Source organism: Dermacentor andersoni, chromosome 4, assembly GCF_023375885.2.
Source record: "Dermacentor andersoni chromosome 4, qqDerAnde1_hic_scaffold, whole genome shotgun sequence".
Classification (NCBI taxonomy): Eukaryota; Metazoa; Arthropoda; class Arachnida; order Ixodida; family Ixodidae; genus Dermacentor; species Dermacentor andersoni.
Genome location: NC_092817.1, coordinates 58,553,748 through 58,577,424, shown reverse-complemented (window position 1 = coordinate 58,577,424; position 23,677 = coordinate 58,553,748). Strand labels below are relative to the sequence as shown.

Below are 23,677 nucleotides of genomic sequence, written 5' to 3'. Positions count from 1 at the left end.
CTGAGGGTATGTCAGGACAGTTGAGGTTGACTTACGAGCTGTTGAGAGAGACTCTCAATTGTGACAAAATTCGGACCTCATACCACTGAGCTTGCTATCAGTTGGTACAAATAGCTCATATTCGAAAATATTTGCTTCTGTATGCATCTCCTTTTTATTTGTATTTGAGAATGTCTGACTCGATTTGCAATTTCTTTCGAAGACATTTTATTTGCCGTGCATTTTAGTAACCCCTCCCTTCTATTCTTTTTTTTGAATAACATAAACACTACTCCTTAGTATTCAAATTGGATTAAGTCGGTTCTTTTAAAAAAAATTTTCGTATGCTTACTAAAGAGTGACAGCATCGGGCGATATGGTTCCAGCCCGTCTTGACATAAAACATAGTTCTACATCATTCAGGGAATTTCGCAACGGCACTGAGGGAAAACCTGGTAAACTCAGGGAATTTGGAAATGTCTACTTGGTAGACACCCTGAACTACTGTTGTGAACACTTCCCTGGAAGGTAACAATGTAAGGCATTGAGCATAGTTGATGTAATCTGCCCACATTCGTAATCACTGGCTTGTGGTGTAGTGGGCATTAAACGTAACTTGAATCAGCTGAGAAGGTTGGTTGATAGGTTCAGTAGTGGTACAGGTTTGCACAGGTTGATCATAAGGTTGTCACATGCTTACTTCAACATACGGCAAAACCTTGTTATAAGGATGTTAAAGGGTAACCAGAATTACTTGGTTATATTGATTATTGCATCTCTTGCAATATAAGTCCACATGAGGATTTGAAGGGGAATTTCACTTTGTTAACCCTTTGAGGGTCGAATTATTTTGAAAAAAAGCTTTCCCAGGTGGTCAAATTACTTTTTTGCGGATCTTGAATGTCCAAAATGTATTAAGTCGGGAATAAATAGTCAAAAATAATTAGGAACAGTATTTTTGTGTCGGCATCACTCAGAACTGCAAAATGTTCAATAGTATTTCCGAGCGTGGTACTCCTTGTAACGCGGGTCTAGGCACAGCGCCTTATCGCAGTCTGCACACCTAAAATGCGTGTCTGTTCTCTTGAAACGAGGAGTTGTGTTGGCGCACACATGCCATCTCTGCGTGCGGCTGCCTTGGGCAGAGGTCTGAGGCACCCTCTCGCGTAAGCGCGTTGCCGCGGAGAGCGAGAATACCTCGCGAACGGCGCTGATAAGCAAGTGGTGATAACCAAGCTAAGAGAAGTGCCAATCAAGATAGAAATCAACTTCCGCCGCCCCTGCGAGAGCGTGCCGACAAAGAGAAAAACCACGTTTCGCGCGCCTCCGTTGCGATCACGCGGCGGAACCTAAACCGCGAAAGCGCGTTGCCACTGAGAGCGGGAATACCTCGCGAACGGCGCTATAAGCAAGCTAAGAGCAGCGCCAATCAAGATAGAAATCAACTTCCACCGCCCTGCAAGAGAGTGCCGACAAAGAAAAAAATGACATCTCGCGCGCCTCCGTTGCGATCACGCGGCAAAACCGAAACCGCCAAAGGGGCGTTGCCGCAGTCTGAGCGAAACGCTGAAGCTAGCAATCAGCTCTGTTTATCTCCCCAAGAAGGTAGCGCCAATTTCAAACGCATCTAGTGCTAAGAGGTGGCAGCACCTCCCGATGAGCGCTCGTCATTATGGCGTCATCATGGCGCGAAATTTCAAACAGAGGGTCGGAACCGTACCCGTACGGCAAAGACCTTGCGGGACAGAAAACCGCCGCCGTACATGTACGGCAAAAATCTTCAAAGGGTTAACTTCATTATTTTGTGATATTCCCTTTCATTATAACAAAGTTTGACTGTACATAAGGACACGCAATGTCCTGATAAGAGATTCCAGCTACTGTCGTAACTGTACTGTGGAATGAAGCAGTACTGTCATTATTTTCTTTTATTTCATCACGTGATGGCCTGACTTTGCATGTGAATGCACACATCCACTTGCAGACGCCAATTTGCATCGACTCTAGATGAGCACCAGAAGGAGGAGATTAGGAAGGAGCGAAGAAGGTAAGTCCTTCCCTGACATTCATCATGAAAAATTTAGCTGCAGACTTGTGCATAGTTAATTTGCAAACCTTTCTGAAACAGAATTCAAGAGCAACTGCGGCGACTCAAACGCAATGCTGAGAAAGAGAAACATATCCCTATGAGAAAAAAACCAAAGAAGGAGCAACCACAATTAAAGGTGTGTACTTTGGGGTCTGTTTATTTAATTTTTTTTATTTATGTTTACTGTGACAGAATGGATGCACAAAATTAGTGCTGAGATACTGCTATTATGATGTGCATGAGTTTACTTTTCTGCTTGAACTGTGCTGCTGTGCTGATGCAGTAGAGCTCCTCTGGTACATGCCCACTTCCTGCCAGATTGTTGAATCATTAGGGCATAATCCCAGCATAACGCTCATAGGCTCCTATGCGTAATGTTCCTGCCTCATACAGCATCAGCCCACCCAGTTTCTGTGGGATAAATCACTATAGAAAAACAGAAGTAGCTAGGAAGGGTGGCAAGTAGGAAGACTGCAGGGTGCCACATTCACTGTGGGCCACTTTCAGGGATACTTTCACGTGTAGTAATGCTCAGCACGACACCTCACTGAAGCACCGGGAATCCTGTTAATACACTCAGTAACATTGACATAAAAGTGACACTCTTGTAACTTTCACCTTTGCTGGCTTAGCCACAATGTACATTGAAAGTCATATCCCAAATGTTGGGAATACAGCTTTGGATAATCGCATGGCAAAGCAGCAGTGAGACAGCAGTGCCTGCATGGCAAGGCATGCCACCTATCTGTCATGATGACCATTAGCAACATTGGTGTCACTTCTAATAGTGCTTACAAAAGCAGTTCATAATCAAGGCACGCGATTAGTATAACAGTCTGCATTGCTCATATTTGCAGTGCACTTTGTTTTAGTGCCAGCATGCAGACATGAACTCTGCATAAGTACAGTTTGCTAGATATGATAAAGATTTTCGAGGGAGAGTCAGCAAACTGTGGTTAATAATTTTTGGTGATTCTTAATACTGGTTTCGACTTGTGGGGTCACAAGTGTTCATCATAACACATAGCAGTGTGAACAATAAACAAAAAGGGTATTATTTGCACCTTCTATACAAGAATGCCAGTGAATTGAAACACATATGGAGAATGGTTCCTTGATGGAATGCTGAGGAACTTAGCAAGTTCAACTCACCATGCAAAATTGCCAAGCGAATGTTCACCCATGCCTGACACTGGAATCGAGACATTCATGGGTGCACTCCTGCGTACAAAAGCATGTCTGAGTAGTCATGTTGGCCTATGCTGGTCCTGCTCTATGAAGGTGAACAGGAAGCCTTGTGCGGGTTAGTCCGGCAGAGTTCACCAACAAGTGTGCAGTCAGTCCATGTGTGCCAATGTCCCGCAGCTGAAGACAAGGAAGCAGACCCCTTTTTGTACCCCAGTCATGCACGCTGTCAGGTGGCATCAGCACTGGAATACTTGCGCCTTCTCTTATCATAGCTGCGTAACTACAACGCTGACTCTCTCTGCCGAGTGTATGTTTAGCGGGGAATCCAAATGCTAGGAGACATGATAGTCACGTGAGGAAAGTTAATCTCTCTCTCTCGTCTCCCCATACTCGCTCACTGTTACAGCTTGGTGCTTGGCACAGTACAACCATCAGAACAGAGGAACACTAGCGTAATGCAGAGCATACTCAGCGATCATTATCGGCATATTTTTCTAAGGTTTCTGGATGATGAGAAACTTACAACAAGCATGAAAAAAAGAAACAGTAATACAATGACCAAAATTTTCATTCTATCAAACAAATTCTCCTGCCACTTTCCACATTTTGCAAGCCGTATTCTGCATTAAAATGCAATTTGTGCATTCCATAAACATCATTAACATGTGTATTATCATGTAAGAGTGTCACTACTCTCTCTTGTTACATGACCAGAGGAAACAGAATTTTGTCGTGTTGAGTTGAACAATCAAAAGGGCCTTTACAGTTGAGCTCAAATTTTAGTCATGTTACCTAACCTATAACAAATACTTTATGAGACTTGTGTTATCTGCTCATGTCTTTAGTGGCATGTTTTGCTGAGGCATTCTACTGGCTTATGTGGCATTATCACAAGGTCCCATTAGAAATGTATCAGCAGTGTTCTATTGTAGCAAGCCAACGGGCTGCTTTGTTCTTGCTGCAAATAGAAATTAATTGTGCACAAATATGCAATGTGCATATTGGGAATTATTAAAGAAAGTCATCCTTCAAAGGTAAACATTAGGCAATAGTCACTTTGATCGGGGACTAGTACTTGAAATTGTGCTTGATTACATGCAAATGCCAACCAACTAGACTTAAATTCAACCTATCGTTTCAGAGTCCTTCCAACTCCTTCACTAGAGGTGATGTTGAAAAGCTGCAGCAGCTTCTTATTGATATGGTCTCTGTTTTTGGTGGTGGTCTTTGCTAGATGTGGCTTTGCAGAGGCATGTAGGCAGGTGGTGAAGCTCCCAATGACTGTTTCATTGTCTCAGCCGTGGCCATCATGTGCCACCACCCAACGCACAGCTGCTTCCATAGGCTCATTTCGGTCTCAAGGATGATGGCACCATCAATGTTAAGGTCAGACACTTCACAGTGTTTAGCCACTGCAAGCACTGTAACATTGATTTTAAGTGCCATATTTTCTGTTAGCGGCCTCTTGGAAAATTGAAAGCATCATTTACAAAATCTCCTGTGACGACTGCCTCGCAGAGTATGTTAAAAAAATGAAGAAGCCTTTCTGAACAATTGAGGCAGCACAAAAACGATCTCCGTCACCTGGGCAACCAGCTCAGTAAGGCGGCTGAACACTCCGAGGCATCTGATGACAACAATTAAAATGGTGCTGCTGCCATCTTTAAGACTGAGGAGAGCCACCAGAAAAGGCTGTACCTTCAGTTGTGACACATTCAGGCTTCTCCACAGGTTGGGAGCTTTGTCTCCAGCTTACACTGAGGGTCTCTGCAACTGCCTCCTCCTCCAAAGGCCAAAGTCACAACCAGAGTCACAAACCAGATCAGAAAACGCTCCTGCAGTGCCCTCATTCTTGATGGAGGAGTCAAAAGAACTTCAAATTGTTGGGTGGAGTTCCGTAAACTTATTTGGTTAGCAATGTAATGTAATTCGACTCATCTTAAAATGGTGCATTTAGTTGCCTGCAAGCACAAATTAGAACCACAGACTTATTCTGTTTTGAGCAGGACTGCAGATTTTGTATTGAGTACTTCATTGAGCAATAACTGTTTTCAGTTGCCCACTTTTTTTATTTATTTTATTTATGTACCTTCAGGATCGTACGGCTTTACAGAAGGGAGTGGTTACACAAAAGAACATCAACGTAAAACAATATAAAGTGAGTTTTGTCAATATCAAATCACCTTTAATTTTACAATGCTAGCTGAGGTGCCACAAAAGAGTGAGCCATTAGTGTGGCTTTGACATTAGCAAGTAAGCTGCTCCACTTATGAAATGTAACCATAATGTTGACACAAGCATGTTTCTTTATTAGGCCTAACCCGCATGTTAGTTACTAGAGGCACAAATCTGCCGTTAGAGTAACTGTTTTCAAACAACTCTGAACCTAATGTGCACAAAACAAAGATTTGTTAACACCAAAGAACTAGAAAGCAGACATGAAGCAACCATTGCCTTTTGTTGTACAACCACATACAAGTTTTTTATCTTTCTTATATTCCATATTTAATTAGACAGTGCTATGGGCAGTTTATGTAAAGTCAATGAACTTGCATGTAATCTGTGTACTAATGAATGAATCGGTGTATGAATCAGTGTACTAATCACTACACTTGTGTTTGTTGGCACAGGGAAGTGCAACTCATCTCACAACTTAAACAGTAGACTTCCGTTAATTTGACTTCAGTTAGTTTGATTTTTCAGTTAATTCGATCTTGACCGAAGGTCCCGGCCAGCACCCACACATTTCTATGGGCCTAAACTTTCGTTATTTCAATCCTAGCAATTACCCTTTGCTGGATAATTCGAACTTGGCCAATCAGCACGCACATTCTTGACCCCTATAGTGACCCTGACAACAATGCCTTTAGTGGCAGTGTCGGTACCGATGGAGCTTAGGAGACAATGAATGTGTTGAACGCCCAGAAAAGGGTAAGAGCCCTCAAGCAAATGTCATCTCTCATCGAAAACACCTATTTTCGGCCTGCTCTATGATTATTTTCAGGCAATAACTATAGCTCACAATGCCTAATTACACTATTTTCCTGATTCTAACGTGCGCCTTTCTTTAAAAAAATGGTCTGGTCCAAATTTTGCCTTTGCAGTGCAATCAGACAGTAAACAAAAATCGCCTTCATGATGGTCTTGTGCTTTATCACGTAACACAGATGTATTGCAACGGAGCTGATTTTTAAAGAAAGATGTGGTGAAGCTTTCTTCAGGATACCGGCGGCCATTGTGCAACAATTTTTCTTGCTAAAAAATGAGGTGCTCGTTACATTTACACTTTGTTTGGGAACTGTACTGTCATTCGTACATTGGTTTTCTACTTTGTACTCGTAGAAAGTGGGCGCAAATTTGATTCAGGGACATGTTGGAGTAGGGCAAATACTGCCTAATGAATCAGTGGTGTGTTTTGGTGTTTTTTCGTCATCATGTTTAATTTGACCTGCTGGATAGCTTGATCAATTTCATTGGTCCCGTCAGGGTTGAATTGATGGAAGTCGACTGCATTACAACTCGGCACAGGTATATGTACATTGCATGTGCTGAAAAAATAATGGCAGTGAGAGTAATAAAATAATAACATAATGACCTTTATCAGAATACTGTAATACTGTATATTGAAACAAACTATAGCTGTATTAGCTGTACATAAATTGATAACACAGAATCGCGTATTGGCCACACACTATTGCAAGTGACATTCTGCTGGATTTTAACTGTGTGCCTGTTTCCTCCTTTTGCAAATTCCGCCACAAACTTGTTCAAGAAGGTGTGGGAGGTGTTGTGTAGGAAAGAAACCTTTAACAAAATACTTAACTTCATAGTGGTAAAGTAAAGAAAAACTTTAGGCTTGTGTATTTATTTCCTGATGTCGGGTAAACTGGCTGTTTTTTTTTGTGTGTTGTACTAATTACGAAAAATGAGCGAAAGTCAGGAAAGGGTTCATAAATTACCTAATTTACAATCCACAATTTGAGAACTCATCTCAAATTATGGAAACAGCACTTTTTGAAAAAAGAAAGACAAGTTGAAGATTGGATACACATTACAGTAACAACTGGCCTTCAATCACGCAGCAAGCCATAGAGTTTCTAAATAAATATCCTAGAGGGAAATGTGGCGCTAGTGTCTGCGGGGGCTCTCATGAGTGTTGCCTCTACCTACATGGGAATGATGGGAAGTACAGGCTTTGGAATGACTTCGATCTTTAGACTAGTGGTGTTTGCTTGTGGCGCAGTAAACGAAGCTATACTCAAATATTATAGCGTAAGATCTAATTTTATTTCTGCAGTATGTTATATAATGTACAACACGCTACATGAACTTTGTATGACTTTGAGATGGAAGCATGGTTTACTATGGTTTATCACCAGGGCACACCAGGGTATGCATTCTTGTGCGATTCTGTTCCCGATTTAACGCTAGAGAATAATTATTTATTTATTTTTGCAACAGCAATAACAACCGTGCATATACTTATATAAAAATACTCATCAAGTATTGACGGAAATAAAAATGTTGTATTGTGAGAAAGTGTTGCACCCTTGAGCTTAATGCTACAAGTGTCGTCTGCTACGATGCCTGCTCGCTGCAAACGCGAGACTTTTCTCGCAGATGACAGGCACTTGCGAACTCTCTTGCTCTTTCAAAAGGCTGCGTTGGCTGTCACGATTGCTGAACGTCTTCAAGTACTTTTAAACACAACTGCTGCAGTGCTAGCTAGGATGCTAATGGCCTGCTACGAGTATGCTTCATCATATTTTATATTGACGTACTGCTTCCGAAGCGTTATGGCATGGCTTTGCACTTATCCATTTTGCGACACTAGACTACAGCCAGGAAGCAGCAACCTTTCCTACCACAAGTAAGTTTGTGTTCTCAAAGTACTAAAACATGCATTTCAATGAGCAGATAAAAGAGCAATGCATAATGAAGCCCTCAATAAAATTTAATTGTCAAGCCACTAGAAGTACAACTGTCTATGTCTTGTATCAGTAGTGCCTTCTTTTTCCTATTCTGAAGTTTCATAAAGCACGTAACGCTAAAGCGCCAACCCAACACACTTAACAAACCAAGGTCCAAACGGTCAAAACATGTTTTTTCATCGTTTACGATGCCGTCGCTTTCTCGTCAGGGCTTCGACACCAGACCGCGACGCAAACATTGTTCCAGCCGCTGGCCCAGCGCGCTATCGCCACTTCGAGCAACATAACAAAGGCTGGGAGCTTTGCGTTGCACTGTCCCACTGCAGGTTATCGCAATTGTGCTTGAAGCGAAACCAAAACTGCCAAAAAAAATACTTGTAGGCTAGTTCGCCAGTCAAAAGAATGCCAATCCGAAGCATGTACTTCCCATCATTCCCATTATAGTTGAACGATCACAGCGCCAGATTTCCTTCTAGTTATACTAATATGAAACTCTATAAAGCAAGCAGTAGTCGAACAAAGAATGTCACTGGAGCCAACGTTCCAATAAGTCCCATTGTTGAAATGTTGACTCCAGTGACATACCGCTCATCACTTCAAGCCTCCGTCTGGTGAACATCTGTCTTGTTTGGAGTAAGACTATAAGTTGTATACAAACACATCGCTTGCTTGCATGGCCAACCTGATAAATGGAAGCAAGCTGATTTATATATGATAGGCTGCAATACTCATGCCTAAGCTTTATGAAGCACTATGGAAGGATTGTTTGCATTTTCTTCCTTGTCTTTGAATGTAAAAGGCTGCTTTTATTGAACTTTTGTATTCATTTCTGTTGCTAAAAAGAATGTTGCTAGCTTGTTAGTCTGTGTGTGTTCATCTTGTGTCTTGTTCCATTATTGAGTGCCGTTTTGCAGAATGTAAAGTCACCAGTCTGCAGAACTTTCTATGCATTATCATGGCATGATTTGCAGTGCAAAGCACCAAAATGCAGAAAGAAAATGACGAAGGGTTAGCGAAAGAAGGACGGACACAAGCGCTGAATATGAACTGGATTTATTGGTCAAATAACTCACAAATATATACACAAGGTGATAGGGTTATCACACACGGTATCAGAGACGCACGTCGACATCGGCAGGTCAATGAACCAACAGTAAAAAATTTGTAAGAACTCATGCACGGCTAGATTAGGGTTGACATAGGCCCTAACGCGTGAATTCCTTATCATGTAAAGCCACTGCTGGTTGACTCATGCACCTGTCACTATATTTCTGTATGTAATAAGCCTCAGAAATTTCCCACATTCCCCAATCGTGATGGCGATCCAGCACATTTGCCTTTTCAAACTGAGGCTTACAGCCACAGCTGTTGCAGTGCAACACTAGATTATATCTTCTCCCTTTTGTTAAATAATTTTTGTGTTGACCCAGCATTTTGACTGTACAGCGTCCTGTTTGGCCTGTACAACTGGGGCCACATGTGAGTGGTATTCAATATACAGCCCCTACACAGCAATCCCCTAATCTCTTTTCGTGATTAACTGCACACGTTCAGCTTTTTTTATTTGGTGCCCCACTAAAGCATTTGTCCGTCATCCTACAAATGTGTCTGACCTTGCGTGGAGCTGATAAAACTACCTTGATTCCGTATCCTGATCTGACTTTGTTCAAATCATCGTGGGAGATGTGGAAATATGAGATAAGTGCAGCTCGTGTCCTTTTATTCTGCCCTTCTGGTTTTTGTGGTCTCACTTTTTTACTATTTTCAACAACTTTTACAAACTTTGCAAACTGATGAAACGACGAACCTTGGAAATCCCCCCAAGAGAAGGTCTTCTATAAGTATTTTTACGTTGTACACCACCATGCATGAACAAGGCTTTGTTAAAGCTGCATGAATGACAAACAAAGCAATCACTATCTTTACTAATTTGGAATGACCAAAGATGTAATTAAGAACAGACTTCACACTTCGCAGATGGTATTTCCAGAAGACATGATCTCGCAATTAATGAATATTGATATCAAGGAAACAACAAGTTATCCTGGAGGGAAGAACATCTAACGTAGTGTAGCACAGCTATGGCTGCAGCTGTAAGCATCGGTTTGAAAAGGAAATTGTGCTGGATAACCATCACGATCGAAGAACGTGGGAAAATTCTGAGACCTATTATATTAAGAAATGTGGTGACAGGTGCATGAGTCAACCAGCAGTGGCTTTACATGATAAATTGTTCACGCTTTTGGGCCTATGTCAACCCTAGTCTAGTCTGGTTTTAATCTATCTGAAATTCTTGCCATGCATAAGTTCTTACAAATGTTTTACTGCTGGTTCATTGATACACCGATGTCGACGTGTGTCTCTGATACCGTGTGTATAACCCTATCACCTTGTGTATATATCTGTGTATATATCTTTGACCAATAAATCGGGTAAGTATTTGGCACTCGTGTGTGTTCTTTGACCAGTAAATCCAGTTGGTAGTCGGCACTCGCATTTCTCCTTCTTTTGCTAACCCTTCGTTATTTTCTTTCTGCAATGCAGTGCTTCCTGCTGAAAATCACGCCATGAACTTATACCGGCTTGCCCAAATCACTATTCTTATTCTCTGCTTGTGTAGCACTAAAAGGAGAATGAGATAATTTTTGTTACCAAGTTTTTATGTTGGAGAAAGCATGTATTTACTGAGGGATTGTTGAGACATCTTTCTTATGTTACTGCACAAAGATGGCTATTGCTACTTTGAAAAACTTCAAATGTTTTAATACAATCATAACCAGGGGTGATAAGGGGTGATATGGTATCGTTACGCATCAATGAGCACTAGCTTTTGTATGTGTCTCATCTTGGTCCTTATTAAATTTGCCAGTGTCAGTTGTCAGAACAATCACGAGTGATATTATTACAATAGTGATTACTTGGAATTAGATAGGCATGTATGTGACAAATATAGGGTTTAAGGGCCATTTCTGAAGTGTTAGAAGAGATGATTTCACTAGATAGATCCACAAAAGAACTATTGTATGATCATGTGGTAAATAAAGTATTTTTTCAGAGATTACTTTTTTAGGCTATATTGTGGAGTAAATTTTCTGTAGAGATTCTTCACTGCGTTCTTTTTTTATATGCATCAGATGTATATTTGCAGGCTCTCTCACATGTGACAGAAAAAGAAAACTTAGCTAAATGACAAGTGCATTAGCTAAACATCTGGCGTAGGTGGTGTATAATGATGCTTGGGAATTTTAGCGACAATGCAGTTTAGAATGTGCTCACCAGCTAGTGCACTGCTTCCTGAACTGTAAGTTCAGACATTCGGTGTGGCGGGTTAGTTCCATCACAAAGCAGCTTAGCAACTTGAATAAAGGGGCACAATGAGAGTGGCAATGAATGTGAAACCCGCCGTGGTGGCTTAGTAGCTACAGCTTGAAATGGAATTCATGGCTCGGTAGCTATGAATGTCACTCCAAGCCATAGGATTAATCCAAAACCATCCACTACAGCATGCCTCATAGCCTGTGTATTGCTGTGGGACATAAAGCCCAAATTAATTAATCAACCAACCAAATCAATATAAAGGCTTGTTACATTGCAGAATATAGAAAGGTGGTCTGCATTGTAGTATGCTATGTTTGCGATGGTTCACAGTTCACCGTATTTTTGTAGTGTGGGGATTTTTGTTGTTGTTGTAATAATGTATGACCTTTTATGCATGTCCTTTTAGTCAAGGAATCAGTAAAAAAAAGAAAAAGAACAAGCAAAGAACAGTTATTCATGTCAGCTAATTATAAGTTTAAGGAAGCTAGATAGAGACTATTGTTAGGATAAGTTGAGAGCATTTGCAACATTAGGTGATTAATACCTTGGCAGCTATACTGAATAGGTGCTTTTGCATTCACTCCCCATTGTTTAAAAAATTTTACATACCGATGAGAACATGTTTCTGATAAATATGAGCAGGCTGTGAGCAGGCTATGACCCTCATCACGGTGCTGGTAGGCTACGCATATACATTGACCCTTCTAGCCCTCATGTGGGTATGGGCGTATACTACAACTACCTTACTGTTTGCTACATATGACTGGTGTGCATGTTTGTGCTCGTTTTGTGCAGCTAAAGTGCGGGGCATGTGGGGCTATCGGTCACATGCGCACCAACAAGGCTTGCCCCCAGTACCAGCCCATGGCCCCATTGCCTCCAGTGCAAGTGGCCATGACAGAAGAACAGGAGGAAGAAGAAGAGGGCTGTGGACTGCAGGACGACAACCTTGTCAAGGCATGTGTGCCAATTTGCCAGTGCTCCAGCTGCTGCCCTGGCAGCACTGTGACCACTTTTGTGACGTTAGATGGTATGGAGGGATAAATATTGAGTAAACCAAGATAAGGACATATAAGTTTATCAAAGTAGTTTGTGGTTAGCTACCTTCTGTGGAGAAAGGGGATGGCAGCCTGAAAGATGGCAGAAAATAAAAAGAAGTTTGGAAATGTGCACATGCATGCAAGGCAGCTTGCAAGGTAGCTTTGCAGTCGGCGATGTAGTCGAGGTGAACTCTTAAGCATAACAATGCATTTAATGCTGCTCATAATGAAATGTTTTAACTTCAAGAAAAGGTATAAGTTGATGTAGTCATGTAATTTATGAACAGGCTAGTACATGTAGAGTTAAAAAATGCATGAAAAGTACTGAAATGGCAGAAGTATCCATGTAGTAGAGGTTAGGTAAATATGCTTCAGGTACGAGAGACTAAGCATGCTTTGAAACCAACAAGTTATGCATTCTTGCAGGTTGCACAGCCTGTGAACTTTAAAATGTGCTTGGATTCTGAGAGGTGATAATTATATCACCGACTGCCTCTTTGTTGCAGCAGTGGGTGTGAAGTCATAGGATGTTTGATTCCCACAAGGAAGGAAGGTGTTTTAAGGCCGTTCTTTTGAAACTGTGAAATTTGGTGCTGAACACTTAGTCCATAAAAGTTGTGATGGGAGGGGATAAACTTAGAACCACTCTTCAACTTTAAGTGAAGCTATTGAGTGAACAGCACAGCAGCTATTCTTTACCAATCACTGTGTCTATGCAGTCACGGTAGCTCAGCTTTAAGTAACATTGTGCTTCACTGTACCAGAGCAACAAAAGTTTGCATTGATAAAGTGGCTGTCCTATGTTATTGCTTAGTGAAAATTATTTTTGGAATTTGTATTTCTAGTACAAACGCATATTCCCCTTACTCAATTTTCTCTCAAGCATATTTGTAGTCTTAGTCAGAAATGATTAATTTGCAAGGGACTTCTTTCACAAATTTTTATGCCATTTCATGTTGGCGTCACATGTTGGCGTCACATGTTCGCTCACCTATAACAGTGGACTCACTTCCTCACTGTGATGATTTGGCAGGTGGATGAGACGCGTGTGGTGCTGTCCAAGCAACTTATCAAGCACGCAGATGAGATCCGGCGCAAGTCTCTAGTGCTCAAGTTCCCCAAGGAGGCCATGGCCCTCAAGAAACGACGCCGTGCAGGCACTGTCCTGCACTGTGACTACCTGCGCAAGCCAAACAAGTCGGCCAACCGTCGACGTACTGACCCAGTGGTCACTCTCTCCATCCTCCTGGAAACCATACTGAATGAGATGCGGGACCTGCCTGATGTACGTGCGCACTTGTTGTCATTACCATTTTCTCATTTGAACTCATTATCTTTTACACTTTGCCATACCAAGCCTGTGTGGTATGGCAAAGGTGCGGCTAACGTTATGGACCATGCCAGCTCATCAAAAAGTTAGATGCATTATATTTCTTGGAAGTGAAAAGTGGAAAAAATAGGAGCATGCAAAAATATGATAATGTACTGCTTGCCACAACCACTGCGAACAAAACTGTTGACGTGATCACAGATACCCACCGTGTCGAAACGAAACTACCGTTTTCTGAAACTGCTACGGATGAGACACAGTTGCGATTGATGCTCTCATGGATGGCAACCTCACAGTTCAGAAGCCACGTGGACAATGCATGCACTAAGTCAAACCAAAACTACGGTTTGCCGCTAATGCTGTGTATGAAATCGTAGTCGCTATCAAAGTGATTATGGATAGCATCTACACGTTTCTAAAGGCACACGGCCAGTGCGGGGTCATGCGTGATGATAATGCGATATACCAAGAATAAAGACTCAAATAGGTACAAGGCGTTCTGCTGTGCCTGTCATTCCTGTACGGTTTCCGCTGATGACTATGGCGATACAGACCCTGCTGCTTCATTTCGGTTGGACACTGGCACTGCTGTTACTCTGTTGCATCGCACATTTGCAGCGTCCTGCGCTCGCCACACTCTGGGGGTTGTCTGAATGAAGCAGTGGGCGGCCAAATACGTCTGAATTAACAAAAGTTTGATGCCATTAAATACCATATTGACTCGCATAATGAACGCACTTTTTTCCCCAAGAAATATCCACAAAGTTAAAGGGTGCGTTCATTATGCGGATTTACCCCACAAGAAAAAAAAGATCGCTAAACATTTTACATTTTGAGCAATTTCTTTTTCTGCGGCCACCTCTAAAGAGAAGTCAGTTTCACCCGAAATACAAACCATTGATTGTGAGAGCAAATGTGTAGACAGCTACACGATGTAAGGATAGTAGTTTTCTCGGCCGTATAAACTTGCAAACATTCGTTTCAATGCACACTGAGCAGCGAGAACGCGGCCCGCACGAAGGTATGAGCCGCCATCGACTCAGCCCTCGACGCAGATCGCCTTGAAGATAGGGCATGCCGAGGCCGCGCAATGTGCAGATGCTACTGGCGTAACACGCCGCGCCTCCCTGCCTCTCTGTCCTCCCACTTTCCTGCCTTGTACGCTGGAGATTGAGCTGCGACCGTTGGTTTTCCTGATGCACTTTCATTAACATACCATGTGGCGCACAGCGACGGTGACGGCGGCAAAAATGCGCCTGGAGTGTCCATATAATTGCTATTGCAATAAAAGTAGGAGACGCGGTATGATTTGGCATCCGACACGGCGTTGGACACAACTGCACCCGCCGGACGCAGCATCAGACACCGTGCGTCTCCTACTTCACGGCAGCAAGTTCAGGGTGCGATCTTTATGCGAGTAAAAGAAAAAAACACTCTTTGATTGGAAAAGTGGGGGCTGCATTCATTATGCAAGTGCGTTCATTATGCGAGTAAATACGGTAATGCATATGCCTACCGGGGACTAGAGTACAAGTCTGAATTATACAATTTTTCAAATTAACGAGGGTCTAATTGATGACGTTTTACTGTAATGTAACTAACATGGGTGAAAAGTGCATTATCGAGATGCCTCTTTTTCTTTATTTTTTTCTTGACTTGCCTTTGTTATGCGTAAATAGGCAGTCTTAAGTGCATGCTCCATTCATTGTGCAGACACAGCCATTCTGGCATCCCGTCAGTGCAAAGGTAGTGCCGGACTACTACAAGATTGTCACTGTGCCGATGGACCTGCAACGGATACGAGAGAAGGTGCACGAGAAGCGCTACCAGAGCCGAGAAGAATTCCTTGTTGATGTCAATCAGATCGTTGAGAACAGCACGCTCTACAATGGTCAGTTCCTTGGCACTCTTATTGCCCATGTTTCGCTGCGATTTCTACCCTAGCTTTCTTACCTCGAGTTTACCTGCAATTGCTGTCCTTGCTGTTTTTATCAATTTCTTAAGTTGCTTATCTACAGAGCGGTTCACTGAGAAGGTACAGTAGAGTGCAGAGCATGTCTGGAGTTTCCTCCCTTGCAAGAGTAAAATCTCCCAGATTTGCAGCAGATAACATGTAGTTGGTATCTCTGACTCCTTTTGACACACCTATGCAGTGCATTGACATTGCTTCCACAACTTGCTGCTAGGTACCAGCAAAATGAGAGCTGCACATTTGAGTGTTCCCTTTTACAGTAGATTGCACTCTACCTGCTTATGGGTGCCTTACAGAAGAATAGCATTTATCTCTGTATAGATATTCATGTAAAGCCATTGCACATTACCTCTTTACTGTTTATTTGAGTGCGATGGCACATCCTTATCTGGCTGACAGGAAATTTCACATATTCAAAAGTCGCACTTTTCTTCTAGCATGACTTGCTGTGTTAAAAAAACTACTTTCTCAACAGAAGACTCGCTTATGGTCTATACTTGAAACTGGTGCAGTGTAATTTGAGTTTAGACAATTGCTAGGCATATTCACAACAAATCCACGGTTTTCCTTTAATCTTAGTGTAGGTGAAATCAGCAGAGTGAGTAGGTAGCATGAAATGAGCATGCCAATATTGCTCATAATTATGATAAATGTGAAAAGAACTTGGTAACCTGTTTCTTAAGACCTTGCTTAACAGAGGTGCGCTGCACGTAAGTGTTCAAAAAAAAAAAAAAAGAAGGCTACTGAAACATTCAACCACTCCATGCTCATGCATGGCACTCAAACAAAGCATTTTTACAAGTAGTCTGTAATTGTTATTTTGATTGAATTCAACATTTCCACCCAGGCCCCAAGAGCCCATTGACACAGGCGGCACAGAGCATGTTGGAACTGTGCATCAAGCGCTTTGCTGAGAAGGAGGACAAGCTCATGCGCCTGGAGAAAGCCATCAACCCGCTACTGGACGACGACGACCAGGTGGCCCTGTCCTACATCCTGGAAGGCATCGTAACTGACCACCTCAAGAGCATTCCTGAGTCGTGGCCCTTTCACAAGCCTGTCAACAAGAAGTTTGTAAAGGACTACTACACGGTCATCAAGAGCCCCATGGATCTGGACACCATCATCAAGAACATCAAGGCACACAAGTACCACAGCCGAGAGGAGTTCTTCAACGATGTTGAACTGCTTTACCGAAACAGCATGCAGTTCAATGGCTCTGACAGCCAGTTCACCCAAAAGGCTAAAGAAATTGTTGACGCGTGCCGTATGGCACTTGACGAGGTGTGTGCATTTGTTGTCCTTGTTAGCTCACAGCAGTAAGTTACCTTAACATACGCCTAATTTGCACAAATGTAACAAGAGCTCTTCCTTCTTTTTGTGTCGTCAGCCAAAAAATGCACTTCATGGCTATTCAGGATTATTGCATGACAAGTTTCTTTCATCATGCAGTGGGCTTAAACACTAAGCACCAAAGCAAGGAGAGAAAGCAAATTCTAGACATGTGATATTTCGGAAATGGACTCTCCCTCATAAAAAAAATGTGTTGAGTTGCAGCAAGAGACAAGTTTGGCAGTGGGCTGGGACTTACTCATCTTATGTCACACTGCTGACTGCAAGTTGAAGAATAGCTAAGCAGAAATGACAGATAAAGTGAACAAACACCTTTAAGCACTTGGTTTACTAGTATTTGTACACGTGGTTTCTATTTATTTATTTTTTAGTCCTAGACTGTGGTTGTTGTATGCAGTGTCAGGTCACACATCCTATTTCTTTTTCTTTTCACGATGTCAAGCACTGAAAAGCTCAGCCACACACTATACATGCCCTTACACTATACACCATACACTATACCCTTTACTGCACCTTGCATTACATCATTCAGCATAGACCAGTACTGTACAATACATTCAACTTACCGAATATTACAAAAATCATTTGGATAAAACTGTGCTCAAGCTGTCTGGCCAGGTCGTTGTTATGATTAATAGGTGCTTCGAAATCTCCTTAGTTACTCATTTTCATGCAACATTGGTGTTAAGTCCTGAAAAAGAAATTGAACTTTATAATATAGATATGCATATTACGATCTAGATTCATTTAACAGCTTAAAAAATATGTAGAGATTTTACTTGTGTATACGCCACGCCCATAACTATAGCATCCGAACAAGGCAACAAACCCAGCTTCTCTGTACCGGGCAGAGGCCATAGTCACACAACAATGCATTGTGTACTTGCCAGTGTTTGTCTATCTCAGCCCAAGCATGTTTATATGGTAATTTTACCATTTCACGATGCTAAACCATTGTGAAGATACCATTGGCTAAAAGGAAATATTCACATTTATTGGTGTAATAGCCACACCCCAAATTTTTGTGCAAAGTGCTAAAGAAGATGTGCACTTTTTGTGTGAATCTAGGCAGCATGTTATCATTGTGATTATGTACCTTTATAATTTTCGCTTAATTATTTTATAATTTAAGAACGAAGTCCTGATTTTGCGTTCTGAGCAAGGCTTAGCAGCTTGATGAAAAGGAGATAAACCTTTATTCAGAAAGAATGTAGTTTTTGTTTAAAAATTTCAACCGATATGGCACAATAAGGGTCACTAGTGGCACAATCGCAGACGAATAGTCTTGCATCTATGAGGTACACGGTGTATTCAGTCTCATTGAATCAATGTGTTGCGAGTGCTTTGGTGCCGTAACTTGAAGTAATGCAATCTGTAAAAGCTGCTGATTCAAATGCAGTAATTATTTTATTCTTGTTTCCTTGCTGCTATTGTCCTAAACCATTAAAGAAGAAAGGAGAGAATGTAGATGTGCCATATGTAGGTGTAGCGACTAAAGGGTACATCAGTCAATGTGTGGGCAGTCCTTCGAAGACCTGGAAATGCTTGCATGCTTGCCTACATTTGAGCAAAGCTACTGAATATAAATAATTAGAGCGTACTGTCGCAAATATAAAATCTTATGCCGCCTCATTTTTTTCGTAGCATGACAGCCAGCTGAGCCAGCTTGAGCAGGCCATCAAAGTGGCTCAGGAAGCAGCTCTGGAGGCAGCTGACACTGACTCGGTGGCCACAGGAAACTCCTACCCTGCTGAAGACAGCACATTTGCTGAAAGCGACATGGCACGGGACGACCTAGATCCTCAAGCATACACCAGCCTTGCTAGGGTAAGTTTCTCCATCTGGTTAACAGCTCTCTGATACCTGTCCTTGATGCCGTAGAATAAATTCATTCATTGCATTTAATCTTAAGACACTTTGCCCAGATTTTACCTGGTTTATGAAAGGGACATCTCCTATTTATGGCTTTAAATCTTCAATTTAAATCTTAAAGCAGCATTCTATGGAAGTTTTTTTTTTTAAGAGGAGATTGGTATGTGGGTAGGATGTACTGTAACAGCATCAACTTTATTACAAAAGTGCATATCATTACCAAGCCATCACTGGGTGGATTTGTTCTGGCTCTAGCGAGGGGTTGGGGGTGGCATATTTGAGCAAGAAAGTTGCTTGGAGTCAGAAGCACTGGTTTTCATCTGTGCTGTTAAATCACTCTCGAGCCGTTGTGTACCATTCTTTCTCTAGCTTGAAATTAAAGTGGATATTCTTTAAATATTGCCCAGTATGGCTGCTGCTGACAAGCTGACTAGTGCCCTATTCAAAATGTAGGCTGTTAAAGCACTCTTACCGAGATTATATTTGGTCAATCACTTCATGATTTTGCTTTCACTGTATGCTCATTGGCCAAGTCGCTCAAAGCAGACGTGATGAAGTTTCTTGGGTGGTACCTCTGTATAATCCTGTTGTGTAGCAGTCACGTGTGTCTGATGGGCAGTAAGGCACTTTGCTGGCTGTTGCATCATGTAGCAGTTGATGCAATGTTCAAAAACAATAAATCTAAAACACAGCCCTAGTTCTGGGCCAAAAAAGATAGCAGTCATGTTTCTCTATTCTCTCTGCATTATCCACCTCTAACCGTGTCCTGCCTTTGTGTTCCCTGTGCATGTGGCAGCTGTCGTCACGGAAGCGCAGTGACAGTGGAGCCCCAGAGGACTGTGAATTTGTAGATGTGGAAGGAGATGAAGAGGGTGACACTTCGCTGCTTGAAGGAAGGTGTCCGTCATCCACAACTGGGCCAGACAAGAGTGTGTTGGACCAGGACCTGCAGATCACACCCGAAAACAGTGAGCCTGAGGAAGAGGACATGACAGGGGACTCCGATGATGACCACCCCCATGTGCTCATGACACGGGCCTCTATGGTGCAGGAACCAGAGGTGAGAAGACACCACTAAGCATGGGTTAAATTGAGGTTACACTTGGCCATGGCTTACAGTAGCTAATCTACATGCTCCACTGAAAGCACCCCCCATTTTGAGGCCAGGACATGGCACCATGGCACCTGTATATGAAGGTCTGCGTGCCATCTTCTGGCTGTAGAATGTATTGCTGAACACAAACCATTTGCTAAACCTTGAAGTTCTTGTCCAAGAAAACAAATTCTGATGCCAAGACATGGCACCTGTATCTGATGGTCCAGGTACTGTCTAGCCATTGAGTTTATTACTGGATAGTGGCCATTTGTTAGCCATCAGCACTCTTTAACAAATAGTGATACACATCTGTTTTTTAATTTTAATTAAGCCTTTCCTATGACTGACTAATTTAGGATGAACTTTTATGGAGCATGGGAACTAACTTCTTTATTTATTTATTTCAAAAAAGTGCAGGCCAAATTGTTCGAGACATGGCATTTTCTCTGTGATGTAGCTTTTAAACCATGTTGACCTTCATGCACATATTTTGTCCCTAGGTGATGGAAGACACCGAGATGATAGATGAGAACTATGACCCATCCGAGTTCCTGCTTCAAGGCAAGTACCACTTCCAGCCAATGGAAAATGATGCACCGCAAGCCATGGAAGTAGGAGGAGAAGATGACCAGATGGATGGCAATACCACTGTACGAAGCATTGAGACCGGTGAGCCGTCTGCAGCCCAGGACAATGTCATCAGCACAGACCTGGCCGTTTCAGAATCTGAAGAAGAAGGGGAAGATAGGGGGGATCTGCTGAACCTTGAAGATGCACCAGAAAAAGATGAAGAGGACTTGTGGTTCTGATCATACTGTATATAAAAATAAACACATCATTTTTTATCGTCTCATCAAAAAATGTTGTCCTGCTGAGTGCAATCTGGAAGAAATGCTTCACGGAAATTCTTGAGGTAGTACGAAAAAAGTCAAGCCTTAGCCGGAAAGGCGAAGCTTTGACAGCGATAGTAAAGTGTATTAAACCATTACATGAAGTAAGGCTTGTAGCATTATAGGCAGTACAAATTACTGTTAATATTCATCCTGTTAATAAACAAGTGTGGCGTCACGCTCCTAAATTCACACATAAAGAGTTAACTTCATGACCGCGAGCACTTGCGGTCACAGTCCTGGTGGGATGAGCAGCACCAGCAGCGGGAAGTGCAGGTGCTTGTCGCAACATGACCATTTCATACTGCTGCTTTTTTCACCATTTAAACTGTGCCTCACCTCCGGAACTCGGCAAATCACATTACCTCCAACACTGGGCATGGGGGAGACGGTGCATCAAGCCACAAGCCTTCTCAGCTCACCCTCGCATGCTTGCCCTGACCCTGACACCCACACCAGATCACTTGACCTCCAACACACGGCATGCAGGCCGTGGTTGACTACACTTGAGGAACTGCAAATAGGCAATGTTTATCATGAATGGAGGCTTTTTGTGCCAGAAACTGCAAATAAAATAAAGTACCACCTTGAAATCTTTATGCTAGTTAGGCATGATGTGGCAGTTTTGGTTACACTTAGTATAGTTAATTGATCTTATTAAGTAAATAATAGTCATTAATCAAAGAAACATGGGTTGGAAATAATTGGGTGGCATGGTAGCATTCTACAGTTCTACATTGTAATTTAGAGGAAAATATATTTTAGGTAATGCAGAAATGACCACACGCGACGCAGCCATGTGCTTCATGAAAAGTGGCAAGAGTGCAGCCACAATAGGGAACTAAGAAAGGAAGAATGTGTGACAAGAAGTAGGGATCTCATATGAAACTGAAACCTTGTTTCATTTTTTATAGACCTCTTGCCACTGGTTATGGGAGGGAGCAGCACAGTTAGGTTAAATTAAATTATGGGGTTTTACGTGCCAAAACCACTTACTGATTATGAGGCACGCCAAAGTGGAGCACTCCGGAAATTTCGACCACCTGGGGTTATTTAATGTGCACCTAAATCTAAGTACACGGGTGTTTTCGCATTTCGCCCCCTTCGAAATGCGGCCGCCGTGGCTGGGATTCGATCCCGCGACCTCGTGCTCAGCAGCCCAACACCATAGCCCCTGAGCAACCACGGCAGGCACAGTTAGGTTAGGAAGACGCTGTTAGGGACATCGTTGTCCTGTGCACTTGCAGTTTTTTCAGGCTGCAAGCGCACTTAAATGAACCAATTTAAGTGCACTGCAATATAAAATATGAACATTAGTGCCTGCAGTTTTATGCTTTGTTTGACTGGAAGTATGTTTAGCAGAGGAAAAGCAAAGTTTACTGAATCTTGCGTTCTCGAGAACAGAATGATTGGGTGGATGGTTTGGCATTTTTGCTCGGTGTTAGTATGTCATTGTATGCCGCGGGCTCACTTCTTTGATTGTTTTTCACAATGTGTTGCACCAGGCATAATATTCAAGTGGCTATATTGGCCTCGAGCTCCACCACTGGAAAAGCTGGCGCCACCGTCGGCGTGACGTGCTAGGAGGGATCACGTGGACATAGCGGCCGCGTCGGCTGCTTCGGGAGCGCCGAAGCGAGCTGAAAACGAGTTTAAATTTCCTGGTACTCTGCGGTCCTCATTTAGTGGCGAAATTTTCCCGCTTCGAGTGTCTCCTTTACAACACTTGAAAGCACTACAATAGGCAGTGGCTGCCTTTGAAGGCGCGCAACATGGTAGGCTACTGTTCGGTGCCGCAGGGCCGGACGCACGTAACGGAGGCCGGTGTCAGCCTTAGTCACACGTAGCCGCAGGACAAGAAGCTGCGTGAAGCTTGGTTCGCGAAACATAAAACCTGCAAACAGTCATCGGCTACAACTCGGGTATGCAGCAAGCACAGACGCGAGGAAGATTTCTGCTACGGCGCCACGGCTGCGATGTTCTGAAAACGCGCACTAGACGCTCGCCCGAGTCCGCTGTACGACTAATGTCATGATGGTTTGGTCTATGAACTTTTCGATGCTATAGATATTGGCAAGTTCAGTGGAGTGGAAAGGCAGCGGTAAGAAGCACATTTAAAAAAAGCATGGCATATGGTCATGTTTGTGTTATGAATTAATGCACTGGATTGCAAAAAAGGAGCAGCGGGAAATTGCACGCTGAGAACACCCATAAACATACAGTGCGACGCAACTCGAGAAATAATATTGAAAGGTCAAAGAATTTAGACGAAAAAAAAAAGATTGAATCGTCGCGATGGCACATCACAGTTCCCGTAGGCGTCGAAGTCTCTACAATGAAATTATTTTTGAACAGCTCTGATAGCGCCCACGCAACAATGGTCGCTTGTATACTGTCAAATGCTCATATTCTGCAGCCTAAAGCTCATGGCACGGTGCGAAAACGCGCGCGCGGTGAAATCGAAACAGTGCGCGGACAAGCATGCAGACGCGCAGTCGGTCGCTGCGAATCTGCGTGATCGCTGCATTGAGGCTTCGTTCTATTACGCTCCATTTAGTTATACAAACACTATAAGAACAAATTTCACATAGTTTGCTCTCAGCGTTTACCTACCTTTCA

At 42.6% G+C, this 23,677-nt stretch overlaps 1 protein-coding gene across 5 annotated transcripts in view; it reads left to right on the top strand.

Annotated features, from left to right (window-relative positions):
- The window catches only part of Taf1 (TATA-box binding protein associated factor 1), a 71,336-nt gene extending 50,307 nt beyond the window's left edge, over positions 1–21,029 (top strand). For 3 of the 5 annotated variants that reach the window (XM_055073820.1, XM_055073821.1, XM_055073818.1), the window contains 10 exons: positions 1,964–2,026; positions 2,108–2,204; positions 5,352–5,414; positions 12,301–12,462; positions 13,579–13,830; positions 15,589–15,766; positions 16,695–17,131; positions 18,845–19,027; positions 19,869–20,132; positions 20,669–21,029. In XM_055073820.1, the coding sequence (XP_054929795.1) occupies positions 1,964–2,026; positions 2,108–2,204; positions 5,352–5,414; positions 12,301–12,462; positions 13,579–13,830; positions 15,589–15,766; positions 16,695–17,131; positions 18,845–19,027; positions 19,869–20,132; positions 20,669–20,977 (2,008 nt within the window). In that variant the 3' untranslated portion in view covers positions 20,978–21,029. The remainder of the gene's footprint in view (positions 1–1,963; positions 2,027–2,107; positions 2,205–5,351; positions 5,415–12,300; positions 12,463–13,578; positions 13,831–15,588; positions 15,767–16,694; positions 17,132–18,844; positions 19,028–19,868; positions 20,133–20,668) is intronic. The other 2 variants (XM_050183031.2, XM_055073819.1) reach the window with 1 other exon arrangement.
- The last annotated feature ends 2,648 nt before the right edge of the window (positions 21,030–23,677 follow it).